Genomic DNA, 21,625 nt, shown 5'->3' with positions numbered 1-21,625 from the left:
AATGCAACCTGGTGTACCTGATGCTTCATTTAACTGAGAGGCTAATTACTTGACTTTATCCAGCCTTTTACACCTTCTTGCGTTTTAAAGGCTAAAATATCTGTAGTCACTGCAAAGTAAATTTAGCTACTCTGTATAGCTTTTATTACAGAGGGGTATCTGACTTCCTTGTATTTTGGAAATACTAATTATAGCTCCATGGTGAATGGGGGCAAAAAAGAAGAAATGCCTTTCCTCTATTTTGGGTAGGGATTCAACTTGCATGGAGGTTTTTTGATATTGTGGTGCATTTGGTAAAGGTTCAGTCATACGGCAATGAATGGTGTAAAGAGGAAACAGAATACTCCCTTCCTCCCTTGTCCCGATAATGTGGAAATTGAGCCCCACAACATCGTAATTGTGAGGCTTCTCACACAGGTTTATTTTAGTCCTTAGGAAGCATCCTATTTAGAGGAAATATTTTGAACATGCTCCCAATTGGATAATCACTCACAAATAACAGTGTTAGCTGTCATTTATTTTTTGTTAACCTCATCACACTGAATGGTACCCAGTTCATAGAAATTGGATGCATTTTTTACAGCTCTCTAGCCCTCTAATACATCTATTAGTGCCATAAGGCAGTAATGAAGGGAACAGTTTTATTTACTTTGTGACACTTAATACTGATTTCAAACAAAATAAGCACATTTGTGAGACTGTATCATAATAAATACCACAAAAAGCATATAACGGAAACTGCTCTGGGAAGATTATACAACTTCGTTACAAAACTGTTCCTTTCATTACTGCCTTATGGCACTAATAGACGTACTGGATTGACTTTAACAGTTTTTTTTTTTTTTTAAAGGCAGCTCTTACGATGTTTGCAAGTGGGCTTATAAATGAGTATTTAAACCAATGTTGCAGTTTCCTCATCACTACAATGGAGGAAGGTCTCTTGAATATTTCAGTGTAGTTTTGGTGTACTTTAATTTGTATGTATTTTCAAATTTTGCGTATTGGCAGACCACTGAAACATGAGGATAGATCTAAGAACCTCAATTAAGAATTTAAGATAATAGTCCCATAAAAAAAGGTTGGGTTTTTCATGGTAATTTCTGTGTGTGTTGTAGGATTAAAGCATGGCTCTGGTCTTTTGTCTGCATGGTCAACATTAAGCAATCACTCACTTGAATTGAGTAATAAAAAGTGACTAACACCAACTGCTCCTGAGGAAGCAATATTGTATTCCAAAAGAACTGGGCTCTCTAAATTGCACATTTAAATTGAAAAGTGGATTTCACAATGTAAATGCAGCCTGGATGATACAAAGATTTCTTAACCTGCCACTTTTTGTATGTGAAGAGACAGCTCATGAAAACATACAGTCATTTCATGTTGGTTTGGATCTGACATTTCATAAAAAAAGAAAAAACTCCTAAACCACAGACAACTAAATCAAAAAGCTTCAGTTGGTTTCTGTGAAAGGACTCTATAACAAAAGTTAGGATAATATAGTTACAGCAGGCGTTTGAGCTGTTTTACAGGAGAGAAGCCTTATGTGCTGTCTCTCCTCGTGAGACCAAAGGGAAGTCAGGGGAGAAAGAAGGACTAGGACAAGAAAAACGGAAGGTGATAAAAAACAAATAGGTGAAACATGGGGCGGCTGATGGTGTGAAGAGCGCCTGTGCTGCAGTGTGCGCCTGTCCTGGGCTGCTCGGCAGTGGGAGCACGGGTCTGTGCGGAGTTGGGGAGCCCTGGGGTGCGAGGGGTGGCGAGTGAACGGCGTCAGCCACAGCCTGCTCTCAGCACCACAACTGCAGGATTTGGCCCTGACTTGGCATGATGTCACGTTGTCTTTGCCACAATTAACTTGAGTTAGCAGTTTATACTCTGTCTCTGCCTTTGATAATGTGCAGTAAGGGCTGATGCAACTTCTTCTTTGTGATTTTTACAGCTGGGAACAGTAAGTAGTGCCAAAACTTGTTAAAGCCGTTTTTCTCACTGTTTTCTCTTAAAGGACCAGGGATCAGGAATAAAGATCTGCAGCCCTTCATTACAAAGAGGGGGAGGGGACCAGCTGGGTCCTTTCCGCTGTATCCGTGATGCAGCTGTTCTGCTGTCTGAAAAGTCTTGAGAAAATACTCTGAGGCAGAAGTTGCGTGCAACCCCCCAAAAGGCATACTTGATATTCATTCCATAGAAAAAAAAATCTGCTGTCGAAGTTTCTCCTTCAAAAACAACTTTGAATCTCCGGTAAGTAATACACATTTAAAAAGTGTAAGAACTATATCCAGTGCCTAGAACTTCAAAATAAATACGGTGGAGAGTGGAGCCCTAACTTCTCCAAGGTGGATTTAAAAGTTGTTGGTGCATCATTCGCACGTGCAGAGCTGTCATCTGTTTGCTTTTGCCTTAGCAGTGGCAGAAATAAAAAACATTAAGTTTTCCACCTAGAAAGACTGTTTTATTTTCTGTGGTGCATCAGGAATAGGAACACCACTAAGCAAAGCAACAACAAGTGTCCCCTAAAACCTCCTCACGCCGTGCATCCAGCTGCCGTTAAATAAATCGCATCATGGCACCACGCTGAAAAAGCTTTTTTTTTTTTTTAAGTTACTGGTTGACTGTTCCCTATTGAGCTAGAAAAGAGGCAAGCTCAAAAGAGCCCAACTATGGATGTACAAGCACCAGCACCGCCAGCCTATCACGACACGGTCGCCTATCGCGACAAAGCCGCTTATCCGGACAGCTGAGCGCCTCGCCTCGCCCCGCCCCGCCCACCCAGGAGCAACGTCATCCAGACGCGAGCGTCCGGGCCGCCTCGTCTCCTGCCGGCGCCGCGAGCGACAGGCGGGTCAGCCTATGGCAGCGAGGGGCGGCCCCCTCCTTGTTTATGAGCGCTGGGATTGGTCTTCCGGGTAGCCGTGGCGACAGAGCTTGCCGATGGGCGCGTTGCCAGCTGCCGTTGCTGCGTTGGTCTGCCCGGGTGTCACTCTTTCGGACGCACGGTGCGGAAGCCATCCCTGCGCGCTCGGCGGTTGGCTATCTCCTCCGAGTGGCCCGGTTATTGGGCGGTCTTACTGCGACGCCCTCCTCTCGCGCTTCGCGATTGGCCAAGGTGCTCACTTTCTCCTGTGTCTGGATGGACTCGTTGTCACTCTTCCTCCTCCCATGCGATTTGTGGAAGCCCCGCCTATGGCCCCGCCTTGTTGGCCGATTCCGCTGTGCCCTGTTCCCCATTGGCCAGCTAAGCCGTCAGTCGGCGCTGGGCGCGGGAGGAGGGCAGAGGGGCCCTCGGCACGGTGTAGCAGTCCCGACAGCTGCTGTCCCTGTCCCGCGGTCGGGCCCGGTCGCCCCTCCGCGCCGCCGCCATGAGCTCCGCCCCTGCCTAGCCCCGCCCGGCGGCCGCCCTCTGCTCCGGCTCCCGCTCGGACTCCAGCTCGGGCTCCGGCTCGCCCCGCCGCACGCCAGCAGCAGCAGCAGCGCCGCGCCCCGCGGCCGGCCGGCGAGGATGAAGGTGACCGTGGACTTCGAGGAGTGTCTGAAGGACTCGCCGCGCTTCAGGTGCCGCCGGAGAGGCAGCTGCGGGGGCAGGGCCGGGGGCTGCCCGGGGATCAGCGAGCGGTGGCCCAGGCTTGGGGGCCGTGGGCGGGGACGGCGCTGTGCGGGGACCGTATGGGGTGACAAGTCAGGGGACAAGGGCTGGGGACCGTGTGGGGTGGCAGTTCGGGGATGGAGAGTAGAGGTTGTGGGGCCCCTGTAGAGGAGGAAGCGGGCTGTGCGGGCCGCCAGGCTGGGCTGGGGAGTGGGGCACAGACGTTATGGGGGCCCTGTAGGGGTACAGGTCGGGACAGGGTGTGGGTGGCAGGGACTGGGTGGGGTGAGGGGTTGGACCTGGGGTGTGGGGCCAAGGCTGCTGGGGGCTGCTGGTTGTGGGGACCATGAAGGGTGGTAGGTGGGGATGAGGCTTGGGGACGGTGTAGGGTGGCAGTCTGGGGGCCAGTGTGTGTGTGAGGAAGGGGCTGTTGGGGAGCTCTGTGTGGGGAGCGGGGCTGTTTGGGTGTGAGCAAGGGCCCTCAGGAGAAAGGGGATGCGAGAGGCAGAAGTGCAAGGAAATGGGGTAGTGTGTGTGATATGGGGGGCTGGGGGTGCCACATGGTAGGGTTTGGGGGTTCATGGGGAGGCAGGACAGCCTGCTGTGCATGCTGCCGGGGTCACCCAGTCCTTAGCAGCTGTGGTGGGGGTGAAGCAAGGCAGGCAGCTGGTGCAGGAAGCATTCAGCAGCCTTAGCAGTGCCTTCTCAGCCTTGAGAGCGTGAAGTTTCAGCTGATCTGTCTCTTGTTCTTTAGTGCTGTACTCAAACTTATGCCCCCAGTTTCACCCTCCTGTCACTGCTGTGTGTGTGTCTGTACTCAATCTGATCATTGCTGGGGTACCAGTACCAAACAAGCTCAATATACTCCTACTTTCCTTTGTGAAACCAAAGCATGTACTCTTTTTGTTTTTCCTGCTCTTTCTTGAGTGACCACTTGTCTGTCACTGCTGTAGGCTTACCTATACTTAGGTTGGGGCACTTTCCCATTCATCTTTCCACACGTGTTATCCGTTCTGTGTGTGCTATGCAACCTCGTATCCACTCAACGCAATCCTGCCTGTCTCTGTTGGATGTGTGGCTGGATCCACTTCATGAGCCTGGTATAATCCTGCTTATTGCTGCTGGTGGTGAGGCAAGCAGCTCTGAGACTTGAGCTGATGTGTCACTGCTGTGCCCCTCCTGTCCCTTGTTCAGCCCATGTTTGGAGTTCTGGTTTGTGGCTCTGTGGTCAGCATGGGCCAATTTCATAGTCTGGCCGTTAGAAGAGAGAGTCCTGCTCTTCCCCTGCTCTCTGGACATGTGCCTCCTTTTTGTGTCAGCTCTGGCAAGCATGCGGTTGTGGGATGTGGGTGAAGTTGGAGAAGATGGTTTGAATGGCTTACCTCTGCCAAAAGTTGGAGTTCCTGTTCTCCTCCTCTTTTGTCTTGTCTCTGCTGTCAGCTTGGCCGTGGCTGCATGATCCTGTCATTTTTTGGGTGGCTTTGGCGTGTGTTGGATGCTTGTATGAACTCACTGCCCTGGCAGGAAAGAGTGGATAGTTTTCTGCTGAGTTAGTGAGTTGCATCAGCATAGCGAGGGGTGCGAAGCATACTAAAATGTATAGAGGGGAGGAGGAATTTCACTGCCAGGAGCAAGGCTGGAAGAGTGCAGTGGGGAGTGAGATCTCCCCTAGGGCAACAGTGAGCTTTTAGATTGACTTTGGGTGAAATCTCACGGAACAGCTAAGTTGGACGTGCTTGCCAATATATGTATTTTTGGCAGAGCTGTATTTCATGTGGGTCCCTTCCATTTGGTGGCAATGCAGTCTTGGAATGGCTTAATGTAGCAATAGAACTGTACTATTAAATGTAGCTTATGAAAGCTGCTTTTTCCTTTAGGAGAGAAACTGTGGAAAACACTTGGTCAGGGGTCATCTAGCCCCATGTAGCCTTTTTGACAGGTTCTGATACTACTGCCTTTGAAGAAATCGAAAAAAATCTTGTGGTGAAGTGATGTAATCCCAACAAAACATTCTTCCAGCCTTCAATTATTAGGAAATAGTTAAAACTCTGAAGCAAAAATCTTGTAGTATTTCTGGAAAAAAATGTTTATGTGATTCAGTGTTATTCGTTAGTGTTGTAACTTTGGTCATTCTTACTACTCATACAAGTTACCTAACCCAAGTAGTAAGAAGCCTTCTAAATGACACTTACTGCAGCAGGTTTTATTAGGGGGCTGTACAGCATAACGTAGAGCAAGGTCATTGCCCAGTGTTTGCGGGGAGTAGCGTGGATGCACGGCAGCTTCTGGTGCTGTTTTCCTTTTGGTGACAGCAGGAAGCAGGGCTGCAGCTTCCTCCTGACCTCCCGAACAGGTGGGTGTGGTCACACTCCTTCCCATGGGTTCACCCGCTGGAGCGGTTAAATAAACCTGTTGGGAGGCCTATAGTGTATAGAAATGTCATAGTATACTTCTTACGGCAGTGGAGTGAGCTGAGAGGAAGTGGGTGAATCAGAGTTCCTGAGTCACCAAAATCTTGCTCCAAGAATTGTTCAGTGCTAATGTTTTAGCTCCTCTTTCACAGATGTTCTTATGCTGTTTTCACAGGGAGCTATTTAAGTCTTTTAAAACACACTACTACAAACACACATTGCTTTGTGGCTTATCTGATTCTCATCAAGTTCATGTTCATCTTTCTGGCTTTGAGATGTGATTGGGAATATCACGGTTACCTGAATCGAAGGAACAAAGGTTCGTTAGTTTGCTCAGAACGCATGTGATGGGAGCATGTGATGGGTTGTTGCTGTTGCGTTGCTGATACGTGGTTTGGTGATAATGGCTATAGTGAGTCACATCAAAAGTATAGTATATTGTTTCATGGTAAGATATGCTTTTTTTTCCCCAGTAGATGAGAAAATCTTTGAATTGGAAAACGTAAAGCAATGGTGGCCTGTTGCATCTTTTAGGTTTGTGTATTTATGACTTGTTGGATCAGTTTGAGGTTGGAAAATTGAGTTTAGAATTTGATGCTTTGAAAAGGATAATGGAAAAGGTTATGGATTCAGGTGCTGTTTTGCAGAGAATATGCGAAAGAGAGGTGGGAATGAAACTTAGTAAGAATATTAGCAATTTCCAGTCATGTTTTAAAAAAAACCAACCCCCCCCCCCAAAAAAAAACCCCTTCAAATAAAGCTTTTACACAGCTGCCAGGGTTCCGTATAAAATAATCTTACAGAAGTCACGTGCTTGTCTTGCATGACTTCCATTTTTAAAATATGGACAGACTAAAGGTCTAACAAGGAAGTGTGTTCGCAGTTCTGCAGTGTGTGGATGACTTTACCTTGCATAGGAGAAGTCGCCTAGGGAGGGGCCTGGGAGCAGTCCTTAAGGAGCAAGAGCGGAACTGTGTTGGCAGGTTCTGTGTGTGTAATCAAGGATTCTTAGAGGGCCTCTTAATAGACGAATAGTACTGTGAAATAATAGTTTCTGCTTATCTCAAAACTGAAATTGTCATTAATAGGGTAATGGAACAGGCTTTTATATTGATGTTTCACTTTTTTTTTCTTGTAACTAAGAATGATTTCCCTTTTAATAAATGAAGTATGCACTGTAGCAGCCACAGAGATTATTTTAATAATACAAACAGCAAAATTCCATTAATTGCATTGCATGCAACTTTAAGGTCTATTTAGAAAACTTTAGTCTCTTTCAGTCTTTAAAATACATCAGTAAAAAGCTATTTATTTTTGAGATCCTTTCTTTTTCCTTGTCTGTCTCTGTTGCTGAAGTTTAACATTATTGTGTTCAAGAGAGTGTTTGCTTCCTGAGACCTTGACTATGGCACAGATGATGGGTGAATGAGGTAGACAAAGATAAATGAAATTGTTGCCGATTACTATTCTTAGTAAAAATATGTAATGGGTAGTCTCTGAGTAGAATTTGGGGTTACAGCATATCCTCTTCAAAGGGACTAGTCTGAGTATTCTTTCATTTTAAGTTTCATTAAGGCACTGTTCTGTGTAGGCAAGCCTGAAGTGTAAGACTGGCTTGTCACTTAAGTTTTCCAGTATGCTGTGAGGGTGTGTGGGGGTTGTTTGTTTATTCTTGTGCGTGTGCCCTGAACTATTTCTGGCTTATCTAAATGGGGGCGACTGAGATGCACCTCAGGCTTCTTTAAGAAGTGCACTTTCTGTTGTATTGCTGAGTACCTACCTCTGTTTTGTCTGGTGTTGATGTGGATGTTAGTGCAAGTTGTAGCTGTTTTAATACTTGGTCTCTGCTCTCTCATTTTGAAGAAAAACAAGGCTTTTGATAGCCAATGTGTTAAATTAGGTTTTTCAGGACAAAACTCAAGTTTGTATAAACAGTTGCATACTTAAAATTATTAGTTCAATTCTGGACCAGCTTGCAGTCTGCAAGATTGTAATATTTGTGAAAGACTGGTACTTCTTTGCATAACCTAATGTGTTTGAATGGCAATACACAGATAGAACTAACCGCTGGGCAAGCCTCCATGGTCAACTATAGCAAATACTTGAATATTTAAATACCCTATTAAAATAGGAAGGGGACACAGATTGCTAATCTCCTGGTGGGAGTTTTGGCACACTCTGCAGTTTGAGTGTGTCTAGGCAAAATTCTTCTTGCATCTTTGTGAGTGACTTATGACCAGGGATTGTGCCTCACTTAAGTGAAACGCAGGGTGCAGAAATGTTGGATGGCTCTGTTTACTCCTGTTGCATAAATAAATAACGATTTATTTTTGCCTCCCGACAGCATTTGATGCATTTTACTGGCTTTTAGGAAAGAGTGAATCACTTTGCTTGCACATAGTACAAAAAGAATGAAATATGTTGATCATAAAGTTTCTTTAATGCTCTGTAGATTGAAGACTATATTTAAAGTTCACAATAGAGTACAGCATAAGAGCATGCCGCACTTACTAACATAAGATACAGTAAAACAGACCTATAAAGCTAACTGAATTTTTCTTCCAAACTACCAGGAAATAAATATCTTTCATAAATCTGTTTTGTGAGCTGTTATTTTATAGGTGGCTAGTTGATTCCTTCTGCCATCAGATAAAAGAATTTACTAGTTCTTTTAGGTATGAATTTATAATTCCCAGAAGATGATGGCTTGAAAAAATGATATGTAGCATTCATTTTTGCGTGAAATAATCAGTAATACTTTCAATAAGGGATTAGTTTACTGTATTTCCTATTTCAAAAGGTTTATTTAGAATGACTGTCTAAATAGGGTGCACATTCCACTCCATGGTTTTCTGGGTTTATGATTTTTTTTCCTTTCTGTACTGTAGATGCACAGTTTATTATCTGTTTCCCAGATAACAAGTGTGTTCTGTCACTTTAAAACTGAAGTAATATAAGAAAATGACTTATTTGGAATGTGTCTAGTCCTAAAGTCATAATTTCCCTGGAGAAACCTGACTGGAATTTGTTCGGTTAAAGCATCACTGCATAAGGTGCCCTAAAAATGATTGTATATCTTAGAGATGTTATAAATATAGAAAATGTTATGTTGCATTCTCTTAAAAAGTCATAGATTTTTTTGGAGTGGAACTGAGAATATGACAGAAGTATAGAGAGACTGATATTTATCTTGCATGCCTGGTTTTAAGGGGAAAGCTCATAGATAACATAACAAATGAATATAAGCTGTTCGTTGTGGCTAAGTGTGTGCGGGGGAACCCAATATGTTTTCTATTGGTTATATTTGAAACAGATGTTTAGATATGGATCACAGTTGTGTTAAGAGGAAACTGACGCATTTAACTTTCTCTGCTCCACTTAAATAACTGGCCTGTGTATGTAAAGAATGTGTAAATATTGGTCTCAATCTTTCATTGATGCAAAGAAATAATTGTGTAGAGTGAAACAATATTTTTGTTTTCAGTTATCTTGTGTTTGGAGATTGCTGCTGTCAGTTCATCTTACCCTAGTAGAACTTACTGTGGCTTTTTAAAATTTACTAAATTGTGTTCAAACTGCTCAATCTTTGGAGAAATTCAAGCATATATGCCTAACCTATATACCTTGATCAGCTTAATACTTTTGGTGGGGGGGAGGATGGAAATCCAAATATCAGTTAAAATTTTACCTTCTCTGCTTAACTTCCAGTCAGTTTATTGCTACAGTGCAGTGTCCTTATTAACATGTATTATAATACTGTAAACCATAAATCACTCTTATTCTGTGTGCGTTTATGGTATGGGTAACTTATGTGTGTTTATAGTACTGTTGAGGTCAATGAGACTGTTCATGTGGGTAATTTCAGTCACATTAAGATCCTAAGAGGAATATGAGTAAGAACTGTGTGTCTGCGTGGCGAATCTGTTTGTTATTATTCAGATTTACATAGCTCTTCTAGGAGGAATTCTCAAAAAAAAATCTTTGGATTGGGGCTTTTGGCCTTGGGTTTCTGGGACTGAAAAGCAAGTTTGTAATTCATCTGGCCAGGCTGCCTGGAAAATATCACGGTAGAACAGAATAAAAAAGATATGGTAACTTGAAAGAGAAGGCTGCCAAACATTTGTTGCAAGTTTGCATTTACCTTTTTTCATGCTTAGGCAGTCATTTTATAGTCAGAATTTCCAGCATAATTGTAGACCAGCACATTTTGTAGCTGAAATGTAATGAGGTGTAGGAAAATCTTAGTAGAACGGTAATAAGGTGCAGTTTTAGAAAACCTCTGTCCATGCTGCTTGTAGTCTATTGAAATTAGAGTGGTTCTGGATTTCTAACTCTTTGGTTTTATGGAGACGACAGTCAGTGTGCTGTTCCACTTAGCCTTTAGGCAGTGTGTGGTTTTTTGTTTTTTTTTTTTTTTTTTTTAAGCCTGTGACTATCTTTCAAACATATATTAAAATAGTTGAACTAAAGAGAGATATTTTAATTATTTCTTGGAAGATAAAACACAGTGTTAGAGCATTTTCTTCTAGGATAGTCATAATAGAGTAATGAAGTTTGATTAAAACTTCCCTTTCAAATAACATTCATTAAGATTTGTTGCATTGAAATCTTGCAAAACCTTTTCAAATTTAATAGCAACCTGTTGCGATCATTCCTAATTGAGAATAGAGAAGAGAAATCTCTGTCTTGAAATCAGTTTGCCCTGGTCAGGTTAGTGCACTAAATGGAATTAAAAGAAAAAAAAAAAAAGGCTGACTCATGTACTGCAACTGTAAGATTTTTTTCTTACTGTAATTCCAGTTCTGTTTCTCAGTTGTTGATCTTGATATAATACGTATTAAGTAAAAAGAAACTGAAACATCTTAGCTATCATCTCAAACTGCAGATAGGAACTTCAAAATACAATTTACACTTAGTTCTTATTAGGGAGTGTTATAAAATCACTCAGAAGTGAGTTTACAATGGAAGTAGTAACAAAATCTGCTAGATGTCATAACGTCACTGTAGATTAGCAGCAGGAGCAATTGTTGAGAATTGTTGTCAAACTTGCGCAATTGACCATTAATGAGAAGCTGCAGAATTAGAAGGAAGGTGTAACTGTGTGTGTGTAATTGCCATAATTATGAGCTCTTACTTCAGTTACAGTCATTTGAGTTTTAAGGTCTCATTTATGTTGGCTATGCACATTTTATGTAATTAAATTAAGAACTAAAGTTGCGGAGAGGATATGTTTTTGGTATTTTTCTAGAGAGGGTGGAAAAAGCTATCAGTGCTAAAATGTTTGGAAAGCAGGGGTAGTAAGTGGAGTGTTCAGCAGGAAGATGGCAACTAGAAAACAGAAGTCCTGTCTGCCTGGGGCTGAATGAGGTTTGGATAACTCTAGTCTTTCCTGAATGCATCTCTTGAATCCTTGGCCACTGAATAGCAAATTTGCCAATTTAGCTGTGTTAGCAGTGTCCTGTGACGCTATCAGGCTTCGCTTCTTAACAATATTCATATTTGGAAGTCTGTTATGATATTTAGAGTGTGTGTTTTTCCTTTCTTGTTTTTTGTTTTGGTTATTGGCAAATTTTGCTATAGTGAATCATTCTTAAAGTCCCCAGGCAAACTCCATCCTGCCAACCTGTTTTAGGACAAAAGTGGTATCATATTGTCTTTTGGGTATCGGCCAGCAAGGGAAAATATCTAATTTTCATTGAGTACAGGAAAAAAAAATCCTGCTGAAGTTACTGTTTACTGAACTATGAACCTTTTGCTTGGTTCTTGATACAGGCCTTTTTGGTTAGATCAATTAGTTTAGCGTCTCAAGGAGATGCAAATGCAGAAGTATCATGATGGAGTGCAAAAAACATGTGATTACTTAATATTATCTCTTAAAGCGCCTTACATTTACTCTTCTGCTTCCTGCCCATGTGAACTCTAATTTACTTAGAATTTTTATGTTCTTTACTCTCACTCATACATGCAGAATTCAGTTTAAAAGCACTTATAGAAGTATAAACTATGTAAATACGCATATGACGTTTTCAAGCAAATAGTATGCTGTTTGAGAGGTAGAGATCCTTGTGAGTTTAGGTAATGCTTTAGATTTCTTCTTGATAATGACATTGTATAACAAATAACATCAAATCTCATTATGAGGAAATAAAGATTAACATATGGAATGTAACATTTATTTTAATATCTGAAGGAACGTTACATCTCTGTGTGACTATATGAATCATGTTTCTGTTGCCACTCTTTTATATAGCTAAAAGATTTGTTCGAGAGCATCACAAAGAGTAGATACTGTCATTCTGCTCAAATTGCTGTGTGGGACTATCGAAAATTGTTTAAACTAAAATGTTGTCTTACCTTCCTAATGATTTCTTTAAGAGGAATCCTTGCATATTCAGCAAAATAACTATTTTACACTTAACATAAGTTTGCAAATATTGAAAGTAGCCAAGCCTCACACCAAAGATAAATCAGTTGGCTTATTTTGGTGCACTGTAAATATGTTATGCTGATGTAGAAGAGTAATCTTATTTATGGAGGTATGTCATGTGCACATTTTCCAGGTACTCAATTTGGCAAGATAAAAGGATAAACTAAAAAAAAAAAAAAAAATTGCTGCAAAATAGTCTGTTCAAGCGTTCTAATAATGAGGAGTTTTTGAGCAGAGAAAATGCCTGTCAAAGAGGCGATTGGGAAACTTGCTTATGTGGCATGAATCTTTGGTGGATCAGGCTTTCTGACTGAAATTCTAATGACTGGCCTCTACAACTTGCAGGCTTGGAACTCTTGAATATCTTTTTAGAGTCCATGTCAACAGTAATGGAATTTAAATTGGTCTTCTGTGGTTTTTGGATGATTTTACATATATATAATTTGTGTGTGTATGCTAGATACCGTTATATTACTTTGTTTTCCATGAATTTATAATATGCCTTCAGTAACGGTCATTAAAAGAAAGCCTGTACTGACATTTAGTTTTGTATGAATAAACATAAGCAGAGCAGTGATCAGTTTGCATGGTGTAATTCTGAAATTTCCAAAACGTACTTTTGTATTTTAAGCTGGATATAATACAAAGAGGAATTTGAGAAGCCATATGTAGTGAAATGTATTCCATCTGTCCAAATTTAAAAAAACAAGAGAATACAAGAGAATTCCAGATTTCCATCTGTGTGTACGCCAGATGTGAACTTCAGTAGAAATACGTGTGTGTCAAATACAGTGAACATTTCTGTACAACTTGAAATATCCTAGTCTTCAGTTGTTTAGTGATGCCTATTTTTAAAAATATGTACTGCTGTATGTTGTAGAGCGGATGTCCTCTCTCACTGCAGCAGCAGTCGGGGCTGGTTGACGGCTCCCTTGGTGTCCTTGCATGGCAGTAGTGGCTGGTGCTTGCTCTATGAGGCCTTGTCAGTCTTCCTCTCTCCCAGGGCTCCCCTGCTGCCGTTGCTGTCCTCCAGTAGGCAGTAATGGGGGGCAGTGAATATCATTTTTTATGAAGATAGAGGTGTGTCTGTGGTGGTGGAGTGGGGTTGTTTTTTAGCTTGTTTGGAGTGCTCCGTGTCAGCCTCTGCATTTGGCTGGATTCTTCTGATAAACTTTAATGTAGGGAACATGTTGTCTAAGTATTACAGTGTCATTGGTTTTATGTAATATACCATTGCTAATATACTTTAGACTTAAGAGCCAAGTAAGAGCTGGGTGTGCCTAGAAGTACAGTAGTGAGTTGTAGGTGGAGCAGTGTGTTGGGCCTTGTGATCTTAACCAGAACCAGCAAAAGGCACTAAAAAGACTCACTGCGCTCCTCTTCAAATATAGGTAATATCATGTCTTTTCTAGAACTGTAGCATTCATGTAAGTTTGTTGGAGTTGCTGTCAATATAAAGAATTTGGTAATTGATGAAATAAGTCCCTTCATTCTTAACTTCCTCAAACAGGATAAGTGGAATTAATCTCTTATACTGGGATAGCCATCTCTCTTCTAAGGCCGAGGCTCCTTTGATACTGATGAAGAGTAATAGGAATTAAATAGGAAGAGTAAAAGGCCTGTAATCTGTTTTTAGCCATGTACGTCAGGATGAGGTGAACTGCACCCTGGAAGGGTCTGTTTTACTCTATTGCTTCCCAAGGTGACTTAGATGACTAGCTCAAGTATCTATACGTAGATTTTGATATTTGATCAAGATAAGCCACATCATAGAAATGAGACAAGTATTGGATTTTGCTGAGATAGTTATTATCTTGAACAGTTTTATCCTCGATGACAGAGGAATCTGTTTCACTGACAGTGCAACTTCTGGCTGAATTTCTGTGTTGGTAGCGGGTGTCCATTTAAAAAGTACACCCCCACGCCCCCTCTCTGCAGGACTCTTTACTAGATGAACCTCTGTATGTGGGCAGAATAATTTTAAAGTGATTCAAATTCCTGAGGTGCTTTCCAAGTGTCAGATTTTGAAGGAGTTATTTTTGTAAATAAGTATGTCTATTTGTCCTCTCCTACTCAATTTATCCCAAAATGAATGGAAAAGAAAAGAGAGAAGGTAAAGCATTCACTCTGTCTAGTATTGCAAGATATCCGCTGTATTATAAGTATCAGTCTCACTAGATTTTTCTTAAAAATATTTGCAGTTTGTTTGAGAGGCAAAACCCTGAAGCTTAGTATGTAATAAAGAAAATGTAAATTTGTTTGGTTGAGAAATAGCTTGCCTGTAATTAACTTTGCATAAGTGAAAGCCCAGGGTCTTTAAAATCTCCTGATGACTAAAAGTAGTGGGAGAAAATATACTAAATGTACCCTAAGAAAATTTAAACCTTTTCCAGGGCTGTGGGTGTGCCATATGCATTTTGTGGGGTTTATTTTATTATATTCCAACTGCTTATTTTTGAATAGATCACCAATTATTACTTGTGAGAGGAATGAAGAGGAAAGAAGGCTGACTTTTGCAAATGTGAGAACAGTGAATCTGAGAAAACACCGATAGGCTGTATGTCTGTATTCTCCTGCTCCTGATGCTTGTGCACTCTGTTTTCTTGAGCCTGGATTTGACTGTCATCTGTAGTGCAAATGCAGAGGCACAAAGGGCAAACCAAGAACGACTTACCATGTAGTAAGAGAGAAAAATAAAATGATGCTGTAAAACTATTCATGAGTATATAAAATATACTTTGCGTGTGCATATACATACAGCTACAACTAACAGATAAACAAAAGTTTCAATTTCAGAGCTTTTCTGCTGCGACATAGCTGCAACCTCCCCTCTAACTGTCCAATAGGGCATTCTGACTTTGTGAAAATATGTTGCAAAAATGCTCGGTTTTTGAAATGGACAGATAAGGTAAGTATTTGCTGAAGACTGTCTTTAGCAGAAATCTGAAGCTCTCCCTGTCCTTTCAGTAAAGAAGATCCACCAGACCTAGTTAGAGTTCTCTGAAGAGCTAATGGACCTCAGCTCTTTGAAACATCGTGAGCTTTGTAACATCTTGTTATAAAGGTGTTGGTATCTTGTGGTCATTTGGACAAAACTTTTCTAACTGTAGTCAGCATAAGCTAGCAACTAAGGAAATAACGAAAAGGAAGGGAAAAAGTGTCATTCTTCCAAAATCAAAGATAACACAAGACCCATGTTAAGATTATATGATATCTGTAAAGAATGCTCTTCGATTAATTACGGAGTACAGCTACTACTCTCTGTTCCGTAGTTGCCTCTGCGTTACTTTATATGACATTTTCTGTACAGACTGTTAAGTCTTGTTCTCTAAGTTGTAAACATGTTGATACTGAGAATCCCATGCTGAGGGGATCTACTGGTAATTACTACTTCAGTTTTTTGAGACACTGCTACCCTGTCTTTTATGTTGGTTGCGTGTGAGGTACATAAGGAGTATCTTTCCAAATTCAGGATTAAAATTCCTTTGTTCTTCCACTAGACTATTATTGCATTTCACTTCTAAAAGAAAACCTGTTGTGACTCCTTAGCATCTAACAGAATTCCAGATCTTAAGGCATAGTGTTTAGAGGGAGGGACATCCTATTTTATATCCTTTACTGTTGGTTGCCTGATGGTTATATTGTTTCACCTCCCGATCGTACTACATATCTGAGTTTTCAAATGTAGGAATCCTTCATCCCCTCTCTTTTCTGTGTTAAAATTCCTGCATAGCTGCTGAGATTTAAAAGACGAGAGCAGCCCTGTAGTGTTTGCTTATTGTCAGCAGAGACAAGTTTCTGATGCTCAGCCCCATTGGTTTCTTAAGCTTGTTTCTGCTGCCCTTTTCTGCTGCAGTGTCCTGATACTACGGTCCTGCTTCCTTATCCTCTAATTTAAGGCCTCCTAAGAAGCTTTTAACTCGTGCTGGAGAGGTTGGAATTACCAGTCAAAGTTGTGCCGGATAAGTATAATGATGTTTTGTGTTCTTATTTTGTTAATCAGCTTAATTGCTAAAAGATGATCAGGGATGAAATCATTTAAATTTAAAGGTAAAGAAAAATCAAGATATTAGGGTCCCTTTGGAAGGAGAGAGTTGCTCATTTCCTATTTACAATTATCAACTGTCAGGCTCTCCTTCTGAGGTGAAAAAGCTTGAGGAAAAAGTATTAGGCAGAACTATTAGAAAAAGAGAACTACTGGGCATTTCTGGTAAATTACTGCAAAAATGTAGTGAGAAATAAAGCTTGTTGAGAATTTAGAGTCAGCTGGTAGCATAGATATCCTTATAAGCTGCATTTGATGCATTAAAAGCTGCAGCAAGTTCAGTGGCAACCAGTTTGACTTTCAGCAATTTATCGTTGTTGCAAGAGTTTCTTCCTTTTTGAAGACTCTCATTTGTTTATCACATGCATTATCTTCTGAGCTATGCTTAGTTCTGCACATGTGTCTGAGTGAATTACCTCATTTGCTTGTGGTATCAAAGACTATGAATTACTGATGATGTAAAAAGTTTTGCAGATGAAGGCCTTAAAGACCTGTATCTACAAGCAAACTTTTGGTTTAATGATTAAATGAATTCAAAAGATAAGTACCCTTTTTCTCTTTCATTCATGTCTTTTATAAGAGGAGAAGTCTGACTTGGGAAGAATGGAACCATGTTTCTTTTAATGTTAAGGACTTTTGTTGCTTTTCTCCGGAGAAATTTAAAATATGGATATAGGTTGTTATGGACCTGGAAAAATTTAGTTTATTCATTTGGCTACTCCAAAATGATAATCTGCACTTCAGTAGTCTTTGCCTTGCATCCAGAGGAGTGATGGGAAATACATTTCCATATTTCAGTCCAGCCCGTAGAAAGTTCCTAGGAAATCTGGGGCAGGCCTTGAAGGGAGTCACACTTCTAATGCAAAAATCCTGCTGTTTAGGTTATCAGTAGCTTGAAAAAGCTTCCCAGAATGTTTTGTGGTAATGAACACAGAATTAAGAATGCAGGGAGTACTAGCACTTCTGAGGAACTTCATCTCTGCACGTCAGGGAGCATTCATCATCTGTTCCTCAGCATGGAGGGGCTCAGGGCCAGCAAGGAAAAATCTCTGCAGTGCCAAACCAGAGGACTTCAATGGGCTCTGTGACAGACTGCAACAGTGCTCTTTCCTCAGACCAGATTAATGGTTGTGGCTCATCTCGGATAAGTTATAAAGCTGCTCTTGTCCACATCCTTGCTGTTATCTGGGGTGGTTAGCTCGCATTGCGCAGTGCATGACTCCTTTGTAGCACAGTATGTCATGCTTCTTTTTATTTGTGGTTGTTCAGTACCATTACACATATCCCAAATGTATCCCTCGTTAAGATTCCTCTAGATAGCTTTTTATATCTAACTGTAATTAATAGATAGAAGAAATCAAATGAAGCAGGAAATGATTGGAGGGAGCAGTTGATATGCTGGAGGGTAGGACTGCCGTTTGGAGGGACCTCAACAAGCTGAAGGATACAGGAATGGGCTGACAGGAATTTCATGAAGTTTATCCAAGACAAATGTGAAGACTTGCGTCTTGGATGGAGCAGCCCCTGCGGCACAGGCTGGGGACTGTCTGCCTGGGGAGCAGGTTGACAGGTGAGAAGAGCCTTGGTTCTGGTGAGAAACAAATGGACCATCAGTCAGTGGAGTGCCCACACGGCAGTGAAAGCTAACTGTGTATAGGGCTGTGTTAGCAAAAGCACAGCTGGCAAAGATTCTTCCCCTCTCCTTAGCACTTGTGAGGCTAAAGCTGGAATACTTTGACTAGTTCTGGGCCTTGCTGGTACAAGAAAGACGTTGCCAAGATGAAGCACGTGCAGTGGAAGGCAGCTGGAATGGCCAGAGGTTGAAGTACACGATGCTCAAGGAGAGGATGAGGGCTGTGGATTCAGTCAGAGAAGGCTAATGGAGAACCTAATTGCTGTCTTGAACTACCTAGTTGGAAGTTACAGAGAAGACAGAGCCAAACTTCTTGTGCACGGCAAAAGGAGAGAGGAGGTGGGTGAAAGTTGCAGCCAAGGACACTGAGTCCTGAGGGTTAAGAACTGGAACGGATTGTCCAGGAAGGTTACCGCCTCCATCCTTGGCCGTTTCAGAGCTTGTCTTGACAAGGCTCTGAGCAACCTAAGCTAAGCCCTTCTTTGAGTAGGGAGTTGTTGAAGACCTCCAAAGGTCCCTTCCATTCCAAAGTACGCTATGATATTTTTATTTATATTGACAAAGAGCAAGGCAGTATGCTGTATGCCTCCAGTGCTGTTAGGCCATATAATAGGCTGGCATCGTATCTGGGGGCTGTGATATGTGAGTCAGGCATGTGTAACATTCCTATTTCTCATCTGAAGCAAGAGGTCTTTTAGGTGAGGATAGATGACAAGCATGATGATGATGATAAGACAAGTTTTGTTCCAGAACAGGGTGAGGCCAGAGGCAGATGTAAAACCTAGTTTATCCTTCTTACATAAAAGACTTCAAGAGAATTATGAAAAGGGGCTCTTGTAATGATCCTGACCACCTCTTCAGCTTGTGAGTTCAATGACCACTAGTAATATTTCTTACTCTGGACCTAGATTCTTATATAAATAAAAAAACCCCTTAGATTTCATACCTGCAATGCTGGCTAGGAAACAGACAGTGAGTGAGACGTGAGACACTTTGTTCTAGAAATGCTCAAAACCTCCTGCTGTAGAGTGGGGAGGAGCAGGGGTGTTGCTTAAGGAGCAGTTACGGCCTGTCTTGAGTGGAACAGTATTGTTGAATGATTCCCCCTCTAGTGCTTTTGCCTGAGCTGTGTTATGCTGCCGCTTCTCATAGGTGGAACATACGTTGCTTCTTGGGGCTTTGAGGGCTTTGAAGCATGTCTCCTGTTGAATTAGTTGCTTACTCGCTTGGTACAGTATAGCTGTTTTGTCTTTTTCTGTGACCTTCACAATAGATTTGTCTTTAGAGGTCTTTGCTATCAACATTGGATTTCTCTGTACAGTGGCCTTGGTAGTGGTTTTCTCCCTCCATTGTTTCTGCCTTCCCCCCCATTTTACCCTCAGCAATTAGTGTGTAGCAATTGCGTGGCTATTTCTAAAACAATTTGTAAGCGACTGCTTACTACCTGGGGTATGATTCCAAAGTGCCACTGCTACCCAGCAGGCAGGTTATGTGAGCAAGTATAGTATCTTGCATGATATATCTGGGATTGAGTTTGCCTTTGCAGCTTGTAGTTCATCCTCTGCATACTGTGACTGCTCTTTCTGCTGCCTGTCACCCGGTGGCATCTGCTGTAGAGGAGGCAGCACTCCTGTCAAGTGCATAACCTTGTCTTGCCCTCTGTATCTCATCCTAGTTCTAGTTTCTCACATTCGGGAATTTTCTTTTTTTTTTTTTTTCCTTAAACCTTCTATAAGATGTTATTAATTTCTTTAGCTTAAAGTGTCTCTTATCATTATGAGAAACTTACTGATTTATTTACTCCTGTTTTCCTCTGTCACTAAGACTGCTGGATGTGATCACTGGGAAGAGTGGTCCATAAGTAACTCCACTGCTGTTTTTAGTTCTAGTTTGAAAATTGGGATGGGAAGGAATAGAGGTCATAATATCTTGCTGGCATTTTCGTCTGAATCTCCCAGGACATTGAAGATCTGGGTGGCACAGGTTGAAACAGTCTGGTATCATATGAAGCTATAACATGGTAATTTGGTAATGCTCGGTAATTTTGGTGTAGCTTGACTTTTACATACATCTAGAATTGTCATACTATTGTGGGATCTGCAGATTGCTTGCTGCTGATCCCTAGTAGTGTCTGTATTTGGTTTGGATTTAAAATGAAAGTTAAAACGATCAATTGTCTTTACTTTAGCCAGTTGTGAACCAGCTTTCTCCAGTTTTAGCCTTTGTAATGAGCGAGCTGTATATATCTGTTTCTGTGCGCCTTTCAATTTTCCTAAGGTTCTTATAGATTAGAATGAAATACAGATGAAGAGGACAAAGGGGAGTTAATCTCAGTACAATTTGCCTGTTGATTCTTGTTAAATGTTCTCTTTCCAAAGCTGAATTGTTCTTTCTTGGCAGTGGGGCATGCTAATGCTCCTTTATTGACTCCCCTGATATACAGCCAGTTTCATGCAATTTTACTGCAGTAAATGAAAGAAAAGTGAATATAGTGATGCTTGATTATGTGTACTCAAAAATGCTCTGAGTTAGCTATTGATAGCTTGTGGCTAGTTTTAGAGGTCAATTTTGTGCTATTGAACTGTAACGTATGGATATTGAAAGGGCATGTGGGCTGTGGTAAAGTCAAAGTCATGCATTTAGAGACTATTCCGTACTGAATATGGGCAAGTAGGAGATTTCACTTTCCAATACTTGAAGGAATCACTTTAGCAGTACTATGATTTGGAATTGTGATGATGAGAATCGGTTAATTCAATTTTACAAACTCAAAAAATACATGAAGGTATTCAGAAATACCGGTTTGAGTAGCATTTGATTTTATGTACTTGTTTGTACTCTTCTGAAAGTGTATTCAGGAGGTGAATCTTGAGATTTAGGTTTTCAACTTTTCTTAATTACAGTATTTCCTGTTGCTTTTTTTATTGGTGGGTTTTAATATTGGAATATATTCATGGTAGAATTAACAGGAATTAAGCATTAATTATCAATCACAGCTTTGGTTGCTCCAATTCATTGTGTGTGTTCAGCATCTCATTTGTAGTGATGGATGATACCAGCCTCCTTACTATTAAGAATGCAGATTAAAAATACAGGATAGAATAAATGGGTGAGATGAATGAGTGAAAGACTCTAGGCAGGATGTGGATTCAGTGGCCAGTTAGCTATCACTTGAAGAATAGCCATCTTTAAAAGCAGCGACCATTGCTGACTCTTACTTTGTAAGAGTAAACAGGAGTGATAGGGGCCAAACAGATGCTTGTCTATGACCGTAGTGTGTTTGGAGTTGTGGGCAGCTCTGTGTAACGATCTAGTCCAGATGAAGTTATTTCCCTAGCATTTGCCTGTACCTCATGGCCTAGGAGTGACTGATTATCTTCCTAGAACAGAGTTTAATTGTGATCTTTGGTTTGGGGATTCATGGAGTCCCCTACTACCTTAACTTGGAAGTAGGTCTTTCACTGGTCACTTAGGAAGAGGAGCCAGGATGCACACCAGAGAGGGTCAGCTTTCCTTCCTCATATGCTGG

General features: G+C 41.3%; 1 protein-coding gene across 2 annotated transcripts in view; it reads left to right on the top strand.

The window, feature by feature from the left end:
* The first annotated feature begins 3,183 nt into the window (after window positions 1-3,183).
* The window catches only part of ACAP2 (ArfGAP with coiled-coil, ankyrin repeat and PH domains 2), a 77,065-nt gene continuing 58,623 nt past the window's right edge, over window positions 3,184-21,625 (top strand). Inside the window, exon 1 of one of the 2 annotated variants that reach the window (XM_064516818.1) lies at window positions 3,184-3,549. In XM_064516818.1, coding sequence (XP_064372888.1) covers window positions 3,497-3,549 — 53 coding nt within the window. In that variant the 5' untranslated portion in view covers window positions 3,184-3,496. The remainder of the gene's footprint in view (window positions 3,550-21,625) is intronic. The other variant, XM_064516819.1, reaches the window with a different exon arrangement.

This window comes from Dromaius novaehollandiae, chromosome 9 (genome assembly GCF_036370855.1).
Source record: "Dromaius novaehollandiae isolate bDroNov1 chromosome 9, bDroNov1.hap1, whole genome shotgun sequence".
NCBI lineage: Eukaryota > Metazoa > Chordata > Aves > Casuariiformes > Dromaiidae > Dromaius > Dromaius novaehollandiae.
Note: the sequence above shows the minus strand (reverse complement) of the source record. Positions and strands in the feature narration are given on the sequence as shown.